The 20,956-nt window shown below is 51.8% G+C and overlaps 1 protein-coding gene across 3 annotated transcripts in view; it reads right to left on the bottom strand.

The window, feature by feature from the left end:
• LOC119441324 (motile sperm domain-containing protein 1) overlaps positions 1-20,956 on the bottom strand; it is a 61,062-nt gene that overhangs the window by 18,904 nt on the left and 21,202 nt on the right. For all 3 annotated transcript variants that reach the window (XM_037705944.2, XM_037705943.2, XM_049661153.1), the window contains exon 3: positions 14,826-14,901. In XM_037705944.2, coding sequence (XP_037561872.1) covers positions 14,826-14,901 — 76 coding nt within the window. The remainder of the gene's footprint in view (positions 1-14,825; positions 14,902-20,956) is intronic.

Consider the following 20,956-nt stretch of genomic DNA (forward strand, 5'->3'; position numbering starts at 1 on the left):
AGCTGGCACGCGTACATGGCCCCCAACTGCAGGAGTCAGTAATGGCGGAGGGACCCGGAGCAGCAGGCCTTGAGGACAGCAACAGACTGGCATGGTAGGGCCAGGGACAGCTGGCTTCGTGGTCAGGAAGACTGGCGGCACAGTGGAGCCAGGCACAGGGAGAAGACTTGACGACACACACTCTAAGAACAGTTGCACCCTTTGGGGCATATTTTTGCCACAGAACGATAATCGTCATCTGACTTGCGTGGCTTTCCTTTCTTTAATGCTGTGCGCCTGGCACTTCTCGGTCACGAACAACAAGAGCGTTATCAGCGTGACACAGCGTTCTCGACAGGAAAGTAGCAAGTGCAGAGTTTTCAAGATAGGAAATGCAAGCAAGACAGATGACGATTATTGTTGTGAGGCAAAAATGCACCCTAAAGGGTGCAACTGTTTTTAGAGTGCAAGGGAAAGGACAGGAAAGCCCCCCGGCATAGCCGGCGTGCCAAGCGAGCTGTCCGCCTGGCTGACTGCCCAAGAAGGGGCGTTTGCCAGGCTGAGGCTTGGGCAACACATAAGAGGGTATACTAGGCCACATGGGCCTGTCACCGCTTCGATGTGCATCCTCGCACCGTAGCTACATTTCTCCATTCACTGGCATGGTCGTAAATCAAGTCCAGCTACCTGCTCGTGGGAGAAAGCTGAGTAGGCGTGTCAGAAGGTGGGTTAGCACGAGAGGGGATATGAGGCCAAAAGGGCCAGTCGCCGCTTCAATGTGCGCCCTCGCACCGTAGCTGTGCGAGGGCGCACACTTTATTCCCTACCACGCTGGTAGAGAAAAAAAGTCCGGCTACCAGCTGGTGGGACAAAGCTTGCCTAGGTGCGTTTCCGGAGGTTGTAGCGGTGGTGTGGCCTGGGGCCAGCCGTGTCACGGTTTGCCTGCAGTTCGATGACCTCCTCCCCCTCTCCCCAGTCGTTGCTACGGGCAACGAAAGGTTTGAGGTCCGAGACGTGTACTGGACCACCGACTGGTCTCCTTTGGGAGTCAGCCAGCTTGTATACGAGAGGGGACATTTTGGTCTAAACTCAGTATGGGCCCAACCATTTGGCCGACGGGGAGGCAGAGATGCCTTTGGCGGCGTCACTCAAGACATGGTTGCGTCTGTGGACGAGATCGCCGACACCGTAGTGCACGTCCCGATGTGACCGGTCGTATTGGGCCTTTTGTCCAGCTCGCGCTTTTGACAGGTTGGAACGGGCCAGGTCAAGGGCCGCGTCCATCTATGAGTGCAGTTCCGCCGCGTAGCCAGAAAAGCCGGCTGTCGTGACGCACGCCCTGCTGGCGGTCCGCAGAACGCAGTCCATGGGGTTTGGCAGCTCGCTCCCGAAGTTGAGGAAAGCGGGCGTGTATGCAGTCGAACAGTTCACCGTGGACCACAAGGAAAAGCCTATTTCGTTAAGACAGACATAGGCGCCGACTACGGGGGGGCTCCGGGGCTCGAGCCCTCTCCGGAGTTTTCCGGGGGGGAAAACTCCGGAGCTGGGCCGAGTCACAACTATAAAAAAAAAAGACTAAAGAAATAGTCCCACTGTCGCGACTCGGCCCAGCTCGAAGCGCGAGCTGCCATGTCCTCCGTCGGCGGGGTCACCGGCCTTCCGGCTCATGACTTCAGTCTAGAGTGCACGCCCATTGGTGGATTCTCGTGTGCATCCGCCTTTGAGGGGCAAATGCCGCTGCCTTCTAAAGTTGTACACGACTATAGATGGCGAGAGGAGGCGATCGCGGAGGTTTACGGCGGATTTCACACTCGTAAGTTGGAAAATTTTGATAAAATGGTCCGGTCCCATGTAAGGCTCGTCAAAATTGCGGCAAAAAAGTGCGGCTCTCACACGAGTCTGTACGTTGGTTATATCGCCTATATAAATTGTAGTAACATTTACTTACTAATTAAAATAACAAACATCGTGCAACGCACGGACCATGTAAACCTGTAAATATCCCACTGGATGACCACGAGCAGTCGCTATCACAACGCTGGCATTATGATGAACGTCAGCAGTGGGGGCGAACGGTTCGTACAGCCATGCGATTCACCGCGACTCCGAAAATTAGATTCATCATCATCATCTGCATATTTTATGTCCACTACAGGACGGCCTCTGTCAGCGATCTCCAATTACCTCCGTCTCTTAACTTAGGCTACACGATCTGGAACACTTGGGGCGCGGAAAAACAGCCTAAGAAGGAAGACATGAAGTTAGCAGCCATCCCTGCTCACCCTTGATGATTCTGCCCCCCAATGATTACCAATAAATAGTTACGGCACGCGGGCCGCGTAAGCGTCAACCGCGCACAGACATTCACAGCTGCAGCAAGGCTAGATGAGAAGACGCGTGCTCTCCTCCCCATGCGCGCATTTGAGCACGTGACCTCCAACTAACACGAATATTGAGTGCATGGGAAGATAATGTCCATCAAGTGTTACAGCTCAGTGTTACGGGTTTTTTCTAGCACCCGCAGTGTATGGGTCACTCATATGACTTTTGGACTTTATACAGAATATCACGGCAACAACAATATCAAAAATTTGCCTGAAGTGTTGATACAATTGCTCTCACAATAAAAAAAGAAATAGAAAACAGGAGTCAAGCTCGCCTCTACTGCGGCTGCGGGCATTGCAATCTGCACCAGCTACAAACACAGCATGATCACCAACGACAAAACCAATAGTGGGCACCTCGCTTATCGGTACTTCGCCAGAACCCGTCTGACGCTGAAAAGGAAGCTTATTTTCCCCCGTATAAGCCCCAGCGAAAACATAACACTAGGCGCGCGGGGAGACAGCGCACGCGAAGGGACCAGCCATCTCGGATGGCCCAAGCTTGAACTCGGCGCAGATTAACTCCAAAATAAAGCACGTGACCCGCGTATGTATGGCAGAGGCAGGAAAACTAGGAGTTGAGGACCCGTGTGTTCTAGCCGCTAGGTGAAAGAAGACTCCAGGGCGCTATCAAAAAAGGTTCCTCAGCTCACGTGTTTCCATCAGCGAGTGACATGTACCGCCAGAGGTTCTATGAAGTACTTGAGACAGTGCTGTCTTCGTTAAACAACAGGTATCCACCTGATATATGGCAGCATAAGTCCCACAAAGAGCAGCTTGCCATTGGGAAAGAACACGAAGCATATATAACATAATACTACGGTGACGACCTTGAACCAGGACACCTGATTTTGCACAGAGATGTGTTGACTGACATTTTAAGCCAGCAAAGGTCGGCATCATTGCACACATTCGGGAACGTCGTACACATGTTTACGGGGGGCAACGGCGAACACCTGCACAACCTTTTGCCGGCAATGGCCAAGCTAAATAAATTGCGTTGGCCATACCGGTCTCGTCGACCACATCCGAGAGGTCTTTTCTTGCCTTCAGCGATTGAAAATGTACTTGCGGTCGAGGACTGGACAAGCCCGTTTGAACCATCTGGCAATTTTGCATGCCCACAATGAACTCTCCCGCAAAATCAATTTGAATAAGATTGCCGACGACTTCCATTTTCAGATCAAGTGCCCAAACGAACACTTTTTCAATGATGGTGAAATCATCGCATCAGACAACAAACTTATGTCATAATAGGAGAGAGAAAGGCACCAACTTAGAAGTCAAAGAAAACCACCTGGCTTAGAAAACAACGCAAAAAGTTATACAAAGGAACGAAAATGGGGTACATCACAGCGCAAGCAGAGTGAGAGCATTTCGGTAAGAAAAGAGGCGTGGTTGCGCTATTTGTAAAACTCCCTAGTCTATCTGTGCATTTTCCTTATTAATTTTTGTTCGTCATATGCTGCATTTGCCGCTCAATAACACAATCCACGCTGTTCCTATATTTTCTATCGAGTCCTTGTGCGCTTTTGAGATATCGCTGTCTTATTTATTTATTTCTTAATATGTTTATTTATTTGGGCACCTGATAATTTTTACTCTATAATCCTTTGTTCTGCCTCCGGAAAATAAATGAGACCAGTGGCATAAGGCATGCTTTGAAATGTAATGAAACTATGGCGTTACGAATCACATTATACTTATGCTAATACTCGTCAGAAGTTGTGTTCAGAAATTGTTATATATCGTTAATTGTTTATATATGTTATGTCTTATCTTCTAAATAACTGACCTTTCGTCAGGAAAAGATTTCTTGATTGTATATTTTGCAGTAAAACATTTGCAAGGCGTTGCATTGCTTTTTTCATAGATGAGTAATTGTGCGACTTAACACGCACAAAACACATATTTCCCTAATGTGTTTAACTGAATCCGCTTGTCGCATGGCTCAACCAAGAGACGCCATTCTCTTGGCAGTGCGAGGGGACTCAGGCTGTAAAACTGAATTGTCTCCTACTCTGAGGTCTTGCAAATACTTATATAAGCCCGTCACTACAGTGAACAATCTTTCGAGGTCACACGAAGTTTCCAGTGCAACTGTTATTAAAGGTTTTATATATATACAGTCGCCGACCATTTATTTGGACTCAACGGGAACCGTTGAAAAATCCAAATAATCAAGAGTCCGAAAAAAAAGATTCGCCAGAAAAAAGTAGCTTTATGGTCCCAGTGGACGGAAAAAAATTGTCAATGTGCGACTGTACAGATGCACGCTTACGCGCGATCAGGTCGGCCTGTATCTCCGACAGTGTCTGGCTATCGCTATAGGCAGAGAAGAGCGTCGTCAAGGCCTGCGCCAAGTCCGCACTCGATGGCTGTGGTGTGGGCAGTACATCGTCATCAGAGTTGCTTGTCCACTTGCGGCGGCTCCAGAACCTGACGGACAATCTCCTCATCATCCAACTCGGCGCAGGGCAGGACGGCACTGTCGAAGTTGGCAAATTGCTCAAACGTAACAGTGGGGATATCGACCCCACTGGCACGGAGGTCGTCAATAACGTTCGTGTCAGGCTGCACCTCAGCCGCGGGGTCGTGACCTGTGGCACTGTCCTCATCATCAAGGACAAATCCTGCATGGCAAAAGCAGTTGCGGATTGTGTCCACCGTCACTGCCTTCCAGGCATCAGACAGGATGCCGATGGCCGACAGCACATCCACAACGTAGTTCTTGCCGCGGTCCACACACAAGAGCACATGATTCAAAAGGTGCGATCGGTAGTGAACCTTCAAGTTCTTAATCATGCCCTGGTCCATGGGCTGTAACACACTTGTTGTATTTGGCGGCAAAAACTCTAGATCAATCACCTTCAGGTTGGTTATGTGCCCGTGGGCACCGCAGTTGTCGACGAACATAAGCACCTTGCGGTTCTGAAGCTCGTATTTTCGGTCACACTTCCGGATGTACTTTTCGAAAAGATCCTGGGTGATCCAGGCCTTCGAGTTTGCCTCGTACCAGACAGGCAGTGTCTTGACCCCTTTAAAACATCTAGGATGTTTCGACTTTCCTATAACGAGGAGCGGAAGCTTCTCCATTCCTGACATGTTGCCTCCCACGACAACTGTCAGATGCTCCTTACTATGCTTTCCCCCGTGGCAGGGCTCCCCGGACAAAGCAAGCGTCTTGTCAGGAAACATGTTATAAAAGAGGACCATCTCATCACAGTTAAAGACGTTGTCTGGAGAGAACTGGCGCAGCAGCGCACACAGCTTGTCTGCGCGGTAGTTCGACACAAGGGTAAGGTCGACAGCCCCACTCTCGCCACACATTCGTTTAAATGCCAGGTCGTACCTTTTTTTTGAAATTCCGCAGCCAGCCATCGCTGAATTTGAATCCAGCAATATCCATGCGCAGGGCCAGCGCCTCTGCCTTTTGTCTGAGCAGATTGCCAGACACGGGTATCCGCTTAGCTACAGTGGCGCTCAGCCACATATTCAAGGCCTCTTCCAGCTTAGGATGGCTGCCATCGTGGAACTTTTTCTGCTTCCCCACAGACACTTTTTCCGCTGCCTCCAGGATCTTCCCCTTGTTCTTCAAGTAGTCGGAAACGGTTTGCTTCGAAATGGACAACTCCCGAGCAACTTCGCATTGAGGTCGGCCGCTTTCCACCCGACGAATACTGGCTGCTTTCTTCGCCATCGTCAGAGTCTTGTAATTGCCGCGTCTCGTTGGCACAGATGGCACGGGTGGCGTCGGAGCCATTTCGCACTACGCGATGATTGGACGAGATCGAACAAGCAAATCAGGCCTAACACACAAAGCAAAAGAGTGAGACTTGAAAGGTAGCTGTTGACAAGGCCTAGGTCAAGTAACAACTGACAACGCAAAGGCCGAGCACCGACTTCCAAGCACACTGGCTTGGCTTGGCCTGGCCTGCTGTTTGGGCGGTATACAGTCAATGGATACTGGACTGGCTAAATCCGAAACACGCCGCAAGCAAGGGCTTGAGGTTTCGGTTAATCCGCTCTGTCGGGTTGGCCTGTGGCTGATAAGTGGTTGTCTTGCGGTGCTTAATGCCAAAGGCAGCACACGCATCCACGAACACCTTGGCCGTAAAGTAGGACGCGTTGTCCGTTATCAGCTCCACCGGAAAGCCGAAGCGGTTCAAGACGTCGGTCAACTTGTCCCAGATTGCGTGTGCAGTTAACTACCGAATGGGAAAAAGTTCAACCCATTTCGTGAAGTGATTCTGTGAGAGGAAAAGGTCCCATAATGTCACAGGCCGTGACTTGCCAGGGTAGCTGGCTGTTTATTGGCTGCATGAGCCCGGGGGGTTTGCCCACGCGAGGCTTCACACATTGGCACATGCGGCATGAGCAGGCGTAGTGGAAGAGCGTTACGCTTCATGCCTGGCCAGGTAGCGGAGCGGCACAACTTTTGGAAAATCTTAAGGCCACTCGCATGTCCGGCCACCCGCGAGTCGTGGAAATAGCTCAGGGTGGCTTTCCGTAGACTGCGGGGTATCACCACCTTGAAAGACTCCTGGGGAGCCTCCTCAGATGGGATGTAGCGCAGTAGAACTTCATCAGCGTCAAGCAGATACATATCCAACATGCCCGCAGCAATACCAGCTGCGTCGCACTTGGCACCAACAGCAATACCAGCTGTCCGTGTGCACCCGGCAGCTTTGCAGCCCCGCTCCTCTTGGGAGCTCAGGTCTTTGAGCCTGTCAATGATTTCTATTTACAAAATGGATCGTTCTGCTTAAGCAGATACTGATCCCAAGTGCCTGCAACAATACAAGCTGTGTGGCACTTGGCGCCAACAGCAATACCAGCTGTCCGTGTACGCCCGACGGCTTTGCCGCCCCGCTCCTCTTGGGAGCTCATCTCTTTGAGCCCGTCATCGATTGCTATTTACAAAATTAATCGCTCTGCTGAGCCTTTAGCAGCTCTTGCCTGCTGAAGACTATACCAGCAGAAGTAATGCGGTTCACCGGGTATATAAGTCCTTTCCTGAGGCTGGCAATCCGAGGATCACTTTGTTGTCGGGGGTCGCACCTTTCGAACCATTGGAGACACGGGCTCCGGTCTCTACTGAGTGCGTGAGGTTCGTGCCTTTTGAGCCATTGGATACTAAGGCTTGTGGGGATGCACGACTCTCACGCGTCCCCTGATGTTGTTTTCCCCGCATGTCTCCTGTAATCCGGCTTCACCGCGTGGCTAAGTACCGGCAGCGATCGTAGTGGTTGCGGCGCGTTGCGAGAGATGGCGCGAGTGTCGCGATGCTAACGACCCTGAACGGCGGGGGGCGACTTGGGAGAAAAAGGTCAAAGGCGCTCTCTCTCTTTGTCTTGGGATCGGCGACCAACACGCACGAACGCTTTGCGCGTGCGCCGGCCCGCTTCGCGAGACGTCTCGCGTGGCTCGGAGAAGGGCACCGGTATGGATGAACACGGATCGTTCGAACGCGCTACCGTTCGCGTGACCGTACACGTGAACGACTAGGCGATGGTGTCATAGCATGGGGCGAACGCATTCGCTCGCTATCAGGTCGCGGTGAGTCGGACTTCCTTGATTTGTCGCGCGCCCATGTGAATGTTCTATTGGTAGTAATTCGGCTAGTGTGCATTAGTGTATAAAAGGTGCAATAAATGCCCTTTTGATTGTTTACACTACTGTGTTGTCGCTCCTTTGTCAAGAGCATGTGTGAGACCCCACAGGCTCTGGCTTCTACTTGGTCCGAATGCTCATGGGAGTGGCGGACCAAATTAAGGATCAGACGCCATAACGGGGGCTCGCGACATGGCGTCCGCCACCACGTTTGAACTCCCTTTCCGGTAGCGCACAACAAAGTTGTACCGCTGCAGTGTCAATGACCAGCACGCGAGGCAGCCCGAAGGCTTGCGCAAGCGCTTAAACCAGGTGAGCGCCATGTGATCCGTCTCTACCCCAAATGGCACTCCGTCAACGTGGCAGTCAAACTTCCGGAGAGCAAACACTATAGTGAGACACTCCCGTTCCGTCACGCTGTAGTTGCGCTCGGCGGAGTTATGTGACCAGCTTGCAAAGGCGACTGGTCGGAGAACGCCGTCGTGCTCCTGAAGCAGCACAGCCCCAAAGCCCAGGTCGCTCGCGTCAGCTTGGACAACGAACTCCCTGTTGATGTCGGGTTCGGCTGCGGCCACTAGAGCTCAGGATCGTGCATGAAAGGAACCCTCCTGCTCAGGCCCCCAGCTCCATCGTGCCAACTTCTTCAACAGTGCGGTCAAGGGCGCTTGAAGAGCGGCACAATTCGGGATGAACTGTCTGTAGCAGTTAACCATTCCCAAAAAGCGCCTAATGCCCTGAATGTTCACCAGTGTCGGGTATTCGAGGATAGCTCGAACCTTGTCTTCGCATGGCAGAACACGACCCCTGTCGATGGTAAAGCCCTATAGAGAAATGCGAGTCTGAGCTATTTGGCCTTTCTTCAGGTTTAGAGTCAACCCGGCGGCACCTAACCTCTTGAGGACGTCCTCCAGGTGGCGGAAGTGCTCCTCGAATGTTCGAGAGAAGATCACAATGTCGTCGAGGTACCCCAGCGCATAGCACCACTTAGGATCCCCGAGAATGCGGTCAATCAATCTCTGGAACGTAGCTGCAGCTCAAGAGCAGCCAAATGGCATACAGGTGAACTGGTAAAGGCCTCGGTGAGAGGTGAATGCAGTTGTCTCCACATCAGCCGGCTCCATCTGAACCTGCAGGTAGCCGCAGCTAGCATCCAGGGTGGTGAAGTAGCACGCATCGCCTAGATTTGCCACGATTGAACCCACGTTAGGCATAGGATAAGCATCCTTCCTCGTGACCTCGTTCAGCCGACGGTAGTCCACACAGAGCCAAAAAGAGCCTTCTCCTTTAGGGACCATTACCACCGGAGAACACCAGGGACTTTGAGTGCTGGACAATACCAGTCTCAATAAACTCATCCAATGCCTGGTCAGTTGCCTTCCTCTTTGCAACACTAACGGGGCGAGCATTGCATTTCCACGGCAGTGCATCGCCTGTCTCGATCCGATGTCACACAAGGGAGGTGCAACCAGGTCGTTCAGTGAACATCGCACTGAAACAAGTCGGCAGCTACGACAGGCATGCATTCTCGTGCACCTACAAGCTGTCAGACAAAGGCGGCAGCGAGCAGTCCAAGCTACTGCTTAACAAGGTGGTCGCCAGGGTAGCCGGAACCTTGACCGCCATAGCAGCGCAAGGCTCATGAGAAAGCGGATCGCACCGACCGGTTTCCACCGTGCCGGCCAAGGGGCCAATCTCGGCGGTGTAGTGAGGGACACGAGATAAGAGGGCCGCACTAGGTCTCCTTCACTCGCGCGACACCCAGCAGCTTAGGGGCCACCGTGACCAGCGGGAGTGTAGCGAAGGGTTGCAGGGGGCCGGGAAGGCCAGCCCTGTAGCCTCCGCTCACAACATCACTCACGATGCCCGTGGGGGCAAGGAAGTCGCGACTAAAAATAAAGGGCACGAAAAGACCCGGGATATGCACAAAGCTCTGACGGTGCACGCGATTCTCCCAGCGCACAACCAACCGCACCGAGCCGCACGAGGTAGCCGTGCCGCTCGCAAAGTGGAAGGCATTGTCGCAGGCTCTAATGCGGACAGAACACCGGTGCAAATGAGCCATAACCTCTTCGCCGAACAGCGAGATCGAGGCCCCGCTATCCACCAATGCCACAAACTGTCAACCAGCGATCGTAAGGGCGATGAAAAGTGCCGACGTGGAGGACGAGCCAGTGCCAGCGCGACATGCCATTGGAGCAAGAGGTTGCGTTTCACCACCATGCGCCCCCTACTGTCGCCGCCGGCGATAGCGAGCTCACCCGCGGCCGACGCCGTTTTCCGACGAGCAAGGAGGCTCTTGCGTCGGGCGGCACACAATGCATGTTTGGGCAATATGGCCGCGTTCATGACAACGGTAGCAGACAACGCCTCAGCCCGATGGAGGGGGCCTGGGCACGTCTCGAGTGCTTGGTGGTTTTCCTTCGCTAGCCAAAGAGGCACCACGATCGGATTTCCCCTCGTGCGCAGGGGCACGGGATTCCTGTTCTCGTGGGCCGTGCGGGGCAGAACAGCACGCCCGGGCGTACGAGTACGGGTCGAAAGCACGGTCAAAAAGGTCGCGCACATCTCGGTACAGTCTTGTGGCTTCGTATTTCGTGGGATTACGGGGTGACGAGTCACCACCAGCCCACGCGCAAAGAGGTTCGAGAGAGGCGGATGGCGGTGGCGGCGGGCAGTAGGCTCTCGCTGCCAGATGACGCCCTGAATACGGTTCGCATCGGAGGCCAACTCAATTAGGTCACGATAATGGGTGCTCGGCAGGTAAGCGGCGAAGGTTGGGTGGGCTTGACGAATGGCCCACTCTACGTTTCGGCGCCAGATGCCAATGGGTCAGTGTCACCTTTACTTGGGAGTGTGGAGAGTTGCGTGCATGCGCTACTCCCGATGGAGGAGAGACACCACTGGCGGCACAGCAAACGAGGATTTAATATTTACAAGGATGGTAAAAGCACGCGGCACACAACACTAAAACCATAACTCAAAACTAAAATGCTTACTCAACAGAAAGTGCAAAACTAACTAAATACAACACTACCAGAAGATAACCTATCTCTGTCTCGGAGCCTAGCTCCGTCTTAGAGTCTCTGCGTCAGTCTTAACGCTGACTCGTCAAAGTCTGGCCACCTTGGCCCCGGCCTAACTGCGTCGTAAACAAAACGTGATCGTCTCTTACGGATCGTCGTCTTGATGTTCTTGTCGCACACGTGTCGGGCTCGTCCGAAGCGTTGAGAGTGCCGTAGGTGTCGACGCCTCGCGTTGTCTCTTTCGTCGGCAGTGAGCTCGTCGGTTCGTCGGTGATGAGCTCGTCGGCTCATCAGCAATGGCGGTCGGCGTTGCTTAGGCCCACCTGGATAGGCCTAGCGTCTGGGTGCGTCACTACCTCTTCGTGAGTGCTGACGTTGCGTCCCGTGGAGAATCGAACGTGCCGGTCTGCCGTAGAAGGGGGATCCTCTCTGGGGTGCCTGGTCCTGCCGTGAGAAGCTGCAGCCCGTCCAGGAGCCTCACCCGAACTTGCCGAGGTCGACGGCCACACCTTGGACGGCCAGCGTCGCGGACTCAACCAGACCCCCAAGTCTCCCGTCGCCAGAGCAGAGCTGGCGATGCGTCCTTCCTGACCCGGTGCCACGTTGAAACTCTACGGACAGCGCCGTTCATCTCTCGACTATGCCTCGGTTCGTGCGCCTCGCGCGCTCGCGCCGTTCCGAACACCAGGCATCGCGTGCTCCTCTTTTTCGCGCCACCGGCGGCCTCTTACATGTGACAGTCAGCAAGAAGATAGAGCTCCTGCATAGCCCTGACATACTCGAGCAGAGATTCGTCGGGGTGTCAGGTCCAAAGCTCTACCTCGTGACGCATGCAGCGCTCATAGTCTGGAGGGAGTAATTCGCTGCGGAAAAGCGTCCTAAACTCCTCCATCGAACGAGCTTGGTGGCCGACAAGTTGGTACCACCGGCCGCATGGGCTGTTAGCAAGACGGGCAACGGTGCCAAGCATCGCACTGTCATCCAGCCGCATTGCCTGTTGATAGCGGTGCAGTGCCTCGAGGTACTCCGTAGCACTCATGCGGCCCGAATAACCGCCGTACTCCAGGAGAGGTACCCGTAGGCTGCTCGGCACGCCTGGCTGAGGGGACTGGAGGTCTCCCTTTAGAGCACTAGGCTGCGAGCGTTCTGCTTACATCAGGACTTCGAGAAGCCAAGCTGCTGCGGTGTGCAGCAGCGTTTGCTCCGTGCCAGGCGCGGTGGTCTGAGAAGGGCCAACCTGCTCCTGTTCTCCAAAATGCACGCCTGGCCCTAAGGGGGCAGTAAACGGCATGGAGTCTCGAGAGCTGGGTTGCCGCTCCGACAGGTGCATGAGGCTTCACACGACTTGCAAACGGATCGACGGCGGAGTGGGGTGGCTCACACACGTAGAAAATGGCGCTCGGCTGTGCATGAGGCAAGCGGTAGTCGGAAAGCGCGGCGACTTTGTCGGCTGATCGGGCTGGCTCGCGCTCGACATTGCTTCCCAGCTGCGCTCGGGACAAGGAGAGGCCAGCGAGCGGTTTTGCACCAACAGCAAGGCAGGGAAGCTCAGCTGCAGCGCACGGGACACTGAACTGCGCTCGGGACAAAGGTAGACCAGCAAGCGTATGCGTACCAGCATCTAAGCGAGGTGGCTCCGATGCGGCACTTTTGGCACTAAACTGCACTCGAGACAAAGGCCAGCGAGCAAGTTTGTGCCAGAACCTAAGCAGTGTGGCTCCGGTGCGACACCAGCCTGTGCTCGGGGCGAACGAACCGGCAGAGCGGTGTGGCTCTGGCACAGCACATGGCACTGTGAACGACGTTCGGAGCGGCTCCGATGCGGCAGAAGGCGCAGTGAACGACGCTCGGGACCAAGGGAGGTCGGCGAGCGTATTCGTGCCAGCATCTAAGCAGGGTGGCTCCGATGCGGCACGTTGGGCACAACTGCGCTCGGGACAAAGAGCGGCCAGCGAGCAGAGACAGCACGCCGGAGGGGCTAGTCGGCACCAGCCCCCCGCACGTTTCAAACAGCCAAGGAAACCCGAAACTGGCATGGCTGGGACTAGCGTACACATCCGAGCGGTAGTCGCCAAAGGGCTGTCCAAAGGGCTGTCCTAGCTCAAATTGACCTAGGACATTACTTTATACCTTAGCACACACCTTAGATGTTCTAGATTATGTCTATATTGTAACTGCTCTGTTTGGTTTCTTTGTCTAGATGCTAATTTTCTCACAAGCAAAAGAACCCAGTTTTCACGGTTATCAGGTACTACTTTTCCTAGGACAAAAATAACTTCGTTTTTTGGAATCAGCGCATCAAAATACCCAAGGACATAAATACTACACTTAGTTTTTTGGAATCAGCGCATCAAAATACCCAAGGACATAAATACACACTACACTGTAGTATAGTGTGTATTCATACTACACTTAGTTTTTCATACACACATACTACACTTAGTTTTTCATACTACACACAAAAAACTAAGTTATTTTTGTCCTAGGAAAAGTAGTACCTGATAACCGTGAAAACTGGGTTCTTTTGCTTGTGAGAAAATTAGCACCTAGACAAAGAAACCGAACAGAGCAGTTACAATATAGACATAATCTAGAACGTCTAAGGTGTGTGCTAAGGTATAAAGTAATGTCCTAGGTCAATTTGAACTAGAGTTGGAGTGCATTAACGTTGCCCGAAAAAAATGTAATATTGACACGGGAAACATAACTAAAAGCAATTTTTCAACAAAATACTACGATCAAACTGGGCTTAACTTTCTGGTAAAGGGAGAATAATTAGAACACCAGCTATTTTCTCTCCAAAATTAAAAATTATATTATGGGGCTTTACGTGCTAAAACCAGGATCTGATAATGAGGTACACCATAGTGGGGGAGACTCTGGAGTAATTTGGACCACCTGGGGTTCTTTAACGTGCACCTAAATCTAAGTGCACGGGTGTTTTCGCATTTCGCCCCATCAAAATGTGGCCGCCATGGCCTCTCCAAAATTGCAAGTGTGTCAAAATTGTTACAAAAAATCAAGTAAAAAAGACATTTCAAAGCATCTTTATTGGGATGTAAGTTATGAATCCTCATGGAAATGAAGGGTACTGGAATCTTATGGAATGAATCTTATGAAAATTCAGTGTTTTGGAAATGCAAAAATGACAAAACTGAACAGAGTGGGCATGAAAACGGGGTAGGCTTGCGGATTCGTCAACCTTTCTTGTGCTTTCTGGTGCAGGTGATATCAGCCAGAACTTTTTGTACGCTTGTGTCTTCAAATAGAGCGCCACAAGTATAGCGGAATCTACTGGGCATGCGCCTGACTCCCTTGCAGTGTTGCCCCCAGCTTCGGATGACCACCTTTCTTCCAAGTCTTCTCCCACCAATGCCAGCTTCTTATGATATAAGTTCTAGACGACAGCACTGTCTATGCTTGGGCATAAATAGTAATCTTTCCTACCACCTCTAAAATGAAATATGTACATGACACCAATCTCCAAGGCTGTATCATGATTACAACCCACACCGTAAAAGCTGCCAAGCTTACATGTAAGTTGGGTGACAGCTCAGTCATTAGCATGTCTGGCACTCAACCATACTTTGCTGTAGATCCCTTGGTTTTCATTGCCACAGTAAAATGAATGCATGGCTTACATTAAATTTTAGTTTCTAGTCTCAACGGCTTATGCTGGATCGTAGTTTCTTCTGAAAGTGCTCACAATCTCACTACGGGGCATAGCAGTAGTTTATACTTAGTCACTAGTGTGTAGGCCACCTGTTCATTAATGCTCTCATATGGAATGTACGGATACAGCACACAAAAAAGTAGTAACACTCACACGTCAGTAAAGGAGTGTGGCTTGAGCACTCCCTCAGGCTCGGCAACCGCATAGCGTCTTGGCGCATTCGACAGCACTGCATAAAGAAATGGCAGCTTCAGCATAGCACAAAAAAGACAGCAACTTGAAATTAAAAAAAATATAAGCATGTAAGCACTACCCCCCCCCCCCCCCCACTAAGAACCTAGTACATTTAACTAGAGGTGTGCAAATACTCGAATGTCACCGAATCACATAGTGAACATTCGAATAATTGGATTCGCAAATCGAATATCATCAATTTAATTTTTCTACGTATTCGGTGTGTGGGGGAGCAGCAGCCCACTAGCGAATCTAAGTACACGGGTGTTTTCGCATTGCGCCCCCATCGAAATGTCGCATGCACCGCGGAGCCCCTCATGCTTGATGCCGCCCAAGTGAGCGTTTCACTTCGTTTTCAGTGAAATGTCACTTCAACAGCCGTCAATCACTGATGAGCCACCCGTAAGAACATATTAGCGGCAAGCATTCCACGACCGCTTGCAGCCCGTTACCACATTGGCCAGCGGCAAAGTTTCGTTATGGCCACACCGCCTAGGCCATTAGGCCTAATTGGCGCTGCATCATGGGGCATCGGCGACTAAAGTTATGGTTTGGTGCCGAATCAATGCAAATCTATTCACAGCAGCCGCCCGACACTAGGAAAGCTGACAAACCACCTCGTAAACGAAAGCAAGTGCACGGGATGGCAACAATGTTGTTCACAGCCACCATTTTTGCAACACACCGTACAGCGGCCTCTCATTCCCGACGCCGCTCACCACATTGGTCTCTTTTTGTAACTTTAAGTAATCAGTCACAAGACTAGCTTTGGATGCACACGGCGGGTGCGAAAGTGTCATGGCCGGTTGCACACATTTGTGTGGACGGAGTGTGGACGGCGGATCAACGAGGGGCAGGGGATTGTCGCACGAGTTTGCCGTGACCCTCCAGATTTCATAATATTTTACTGGTCGCAAATCCCGCTGAACTTGACAATCAAACGGCGCGGACGGCGCTTACTTTTTATCTTCGGTGTGGGCTGCGCATGGAGCAGTGATGAAGTCGCAAGATGCGCACTCCTTCCTTTGTCGCACAGATTGGCCTTACGATAATCCAACTGCTGGAAAGTTGGTTTAGCCCATCTAACGACAAAAGTTGATTTAGCCCACGACCACAACTGTAAATGGTCGACCATATATGTAAGGTCGGAACTTGCCCACAGCCCAAATGAGGACAAGACATTCCCGCTCAGTAATCAAATAATTGCACTCGGATGGGGAGAGGAGGCGGCTGGCATAGGCGATAACGCGGTTGTGCCCACGTTGGCGTTGGGCTAAAATTGCGCTGATGCCGTATCCACTGGCGTCAGTGCGAATTTCTGTTGGAGCGAAGCCGTCAAAATGGGCGAGAACAGGAGGTGTGGTGAGTAGCGTGATGAGGCGCGAGAAAGAAGTCGCTTGTTCAGAGCCCCAGCAGAAAGGAACGTCTTTCTTGAGGAGGTCAGTCAGGGGACGAGCAACATGCGCGAATTTTTTCACAAACCGGCGGAAGTAAGAGCAAAGAGCGATAAAGCTGCGAACATCTTTGGCAGAGGTTGGTAGAGGGAAATTCTGCACTGCACGAACTTTAGCGGGATCGGGGCGAATGCCTGACGAATCGACGAGATGTCCGAGCATTGTTATTTGGCGGTGACCGAAGTGGCACTTGGACGAGTTGAGCTTCAGGCCAGCGGCGCGAAAAACAGAAAGTACCGATGAAAGTCGTTCAAGATGGGCCGCAAAAGTTGGAGAGAATACAATGACGTCATCCAAGTAACACAAGCAGATGGACCATTTCAATCCACGCAAGAGCATGTCCATCATACGTTCAAAGGTCGCCGGGGCATTGCACAAGCCGAAAGGCATTACCCTAAACTGATAGAGGCCGTCAGGTGTAACGAATGCGGTCTTTTCAAGGCCCATTTCATCCACGGCAATTTGCCAATATCCGGAGCTAAGGTCTATTGATGAAAAATAAGTGGCACCGTGAAGACAATCCAAAGCGTCGTCGATCCGTGGAAGCGGGTAGACATCTTTCTTGGTGATCTGATTTAGATGACGATAGTCCACGCAGAATCGCCAACTGTTGTCCTTCTTTTTCACGGGCACAACAGGGGAAGCCCACGGGCTGGAAGTGTGTTCAATAATCCCTTTGGCAAGCATTTTGTCAACTTCGCTCTGGATAACTTGTCGCTCAGAGGGCGACACCCGGTACAGGCGTTGGCGAACAGGTGCCGCATCGCCGGTATTTATACGATGCTTCACAACCGTAGTTTGACCCAAAGAGCGATCGTTCAGGGTCGAAAATGACGGTGTAGGACTCTAGGAGGTCACGGAGCTCTGCGGCGGATTGGGGGTCGAGGTCCGGCGCAATCATCTTTGCACAATGCCGTCGGCCGGGGCAGATGCAGAAGGCGCAGAACGAGCACTGCTTGAAGATGTCGCAACAAATAGAGCTGAAATATGGCACTCGCGGGACGGTGACAACGTGGCAAGCGACATCCCTCAAGGAAGTACCTGAGGGCACTGGCCGAAATTTAGGATGGGAAGACAGGTCTGATTGGCCGCTACAGAAATGACGGTGTGTGGGAAGGACACATTGTGGGAAAGCAGGTCTGAAGTCGCGGGAGTGAGGACATAGGCTCTGTAAGGAACAGGTGCACAGGCGTAAACGGTGATGCAGGTTGCTGCTTGGGGAAGAAGACGAATAAAATCCGCAGAACAAAGCTGAGTTGGGGCTTGAGCAGGAAGGTCAATGGAAAGGGGTAGGTCAAGTTGGACAACACCGGCTGAACAGTCAATCAGAGCAGAATGGGCAGTCAAAAAGTCGAGGTCGAGGATTACATTGTGGGGGCAGCGTTTGAGCACACTAAAAAAAATGGACGTCTGGCGGCTGGCGACACTGACACGTGCAGCACACATTCCGAGCACAGCCAGAGTTCCACCGTCGGCAACCTGTAGCAGTCAAGTCGGAGCAGGAGTAAGGACTTTCTTCGGGCGCATTCGCAGGTCAGCACTCATGATGGAAACTTCCACCCCAGTGTCGATGAGTGCTGTAACAGGCAAACCATCCACATCAACGTCCAGAAGGTTCCGATCAGTAGACAGGATCAAGAGAGTAATTTCAGGCTGGGGTGCTAGAGCAGCGTAGCCCGGAGCTGCCCCAGTCAGTTTCCCGTCGGAGAGTGGCGACGGTAAGCAGGGGATGGGGAACGACGCAGCTGGGGTGAACGGGAGCGGCTAATGTGCGGTGATGGTGAGCGGTTAGTCGCAGTGACTCTAGCGTTGTCAGGTGCATCTTCGAACTCGGTGGAGTGCACAGGCGGGCGAGGATTCAGTGGGGAGCGGGGGCGGGAAAGCTTGGTCAAGAGAGGGCCGTCCAGGAACTTCGGCAGTGGCGAGAGATGTGGCCCACACGTCCACAATAGAAGCAGATGGGTCGATCACCATGTGTGCGCCATTCGGCCGGGTTTCGATAGCTCGGGTAAGGAACGCACTGGTTCCGGTGAACAAGGGCAGAGGCAGCAGGTGAAGCGAAGTCAGGACGGTTGGCTGAGCAGATGGATTGCAGACCCACATAGGAAAGTTCTTGGCGAACGACCGATTGAATGAGGGACACGAGCGGCCGGGAATCGTCAAAGCACTGCGTCACTTGTGTGGCAGGAGACGCTGCTTCAATTTCTCGCCGGACTATACGTACGACGTTCTCGGAGGGGGTGGGCTCACGCGGAAGACAAAGGTCTTCCCACGTCGATGAAGCAGCGGTGTGGGGTAGACGCGTGAACTGCTGAACTATGCGGCAGCTTTTCGCTTCTTCAAAGCGGTGACATTCGTTAATGATCTCATTGACTGCTGTAATGTTCTTGTACACGAGAAGGTTAAACGCGTCGTCCGCTATGCCTTTTAAAACAATGGCTGACCTTGTCTGCCTCTGTAATGTTTTTATCCACCTTGCGGCAAAGAGCCAAGATGTCCTGGATGTACACCACATAAGATTCAGTGGACGTCCGTGCACGGATCCCAAGGTCCTTCTGAGCAGCACGTTGGCGGCCGATGGGCTTGCCAAACAAATCATGAAGCTTCTGTTTGCATTGCTCCCAACTTGTAATCTCTTCTTCATGTGTCTTGAACCAGACCCGTGCCGTTTTTTTGAGGCATTGGCCAGCATAAGCGTGTTATCCCACCTATTGTTGCCGCAGACCCGTTCGTAATTTACCAACCAGTCATCGACGTCAAGGTTGTCAATCCCAGAAAACATGCCAGGGTCGCGGGGCTGGGCTAGGATGACCGTCAGTGGCTTCGACGGAGTCACGGTTGAAGACTCCCCTTCGGGTGACATGGCGGCCAGGTTACGTCCGTTGCGGAGCTCCGTCTTATGCAAGTGACTACCCCGCACGTCCACCAATAATGTTACGGGAAGGAAGAAGCGTACTAGTATTTACAGATGGGTTTTAATGGCTGCGTAGAGAGGTGAAACCCAGAATCTTCTTTGTCGTCTCCCAGGGCACCAACCATGTCCTCTTCTTTCCACATTACATACTGTGACAATATTAAACTTCAACAAAATTCTGCACAGCATACAAAGCCTTATCCTAATGGTGTACATGTGAAGAAAGGGTGCAAAAATTGCACATGAGAAATGTGACTGAATGCATCAGAGAAAGCTTACAAAAATGCACACCCACAAAAAATGCTGCCATTACCTATCCGACCGCTACAGGGCATCTACTAGTTGCTTTGAAAATAGAGCATGTGCAAATATGTACTGTTCTGTCTTTTATTTTAACAACAATTAATGTGAATTCGTAGCACGTGGGGAGCACACACACCCATTTCTTCTAGTCTGGAATCGCACAAAGTGACCAAAGCCGGAAGCTGTGGAGATGGAGGCACCATGCTCCTTGCTTATGCACTGCCATCAGGCTCACGGGAAGAAACTGTCCCTCAGCGAGAAGGATGGTCCTTTTGATGAAGGTACAAAAGAGCATGGCTCAAAGAGAGACAATCTCTCTTGCTACGGGCAAGAACAATCAGGGAATCCCAGGGGCTTGACATTTCGTTAGTCACACCCATAGGACGTGACAGACAATGAAGCCAGAGAAAGGATGGGGGAAGTTGAATGCTTTGTTTAAAGGGACACTAAACGCAAATACTAAATCGACATGGACTGTTTAAATACCATTTCAGAAACCTCACAACGCTTGTTTCGTGCAAAGAAAACAATTAGTTTACGAGAAAATTGCATCTAAAGGGTCCGAATACCTTTATGGCAATTCAAATTTCCTGCCATGCCAACCAGGGAGTGGTGACGTTGCATACGCCATCACCGCCCTTTGCTGCGTCGGTGAGTAAAACAGCGCCTGGCAGACGGCGGTACGATGTGCCGCTGCAGCTGCTTTTGGTCAAGTGGCGTGAACCGTTTTGGCATCCCGCGACAACACATGGAAGTGGAATTCTCTGCTACTTGCAGTTTGTGCAAGTTTCGCGAGCCAGCAAAGCCAGCGCAAAACTATGCAACAGTGGCGCACCGACGGGGGGTGATTCGGGGGTTGTAACCCCCCCCTGAGGCCGACTTAACCCCCCTCTTTTGTTAAACCCCTTTTCTTTCCTTACGCATTTGAGTACTGCAACTAAGATGTAAGACGCGCAATCGTCTGCACACTCGCAAAAAGCGCATTTTTTGACAATTTCCCCCGAAGAAAGTGAAATTAGCGCTGTTTAGATGGTATTGGCAAACTGTCAACCCCCCCCTGGCAGAGATCCTGGGTGCGCTACTGCTATGCAATAACAGAACTACTGAAATGCGAAAGCGCGGGCGGCGCAGAGTCGAGCGAAAGCGAAACCTTTCGACCGCCCATGTCGTTGTCAACGGTGTAATGTCAATGAGTTTTTTTTACAAATGAAATAGAACTGGACAAGTAGCATTTTCTTTCATCTTATAATACAGTACATGAATTTTTTTTATAACTAGTGGTTGAGTACTAGTGGCACAATTTAACTGAGGAGTGCCTTCGTCATCGAGGAAGTACTTGAATGTCCCAGGAAAGTCTCTAATCGTGTCCTGCATTTAAT

Source organism: Dermacentor silvarum, chromosome 2 (genome assembly GCF_013339745.2).
Source record: "Dermacentor silvarum isolate Dsil-2018 chromosome 2, BIME_Dsil_1.4, whole genome shotgun sequence".
Classification (NCBI taxonomy): domain Eukaryota; kingdom Metazoa; phylum Arthropoda; class Arachnida; order Ixodida; family Ixodidae; genus Dermacentor; species Dermacentor silvarum.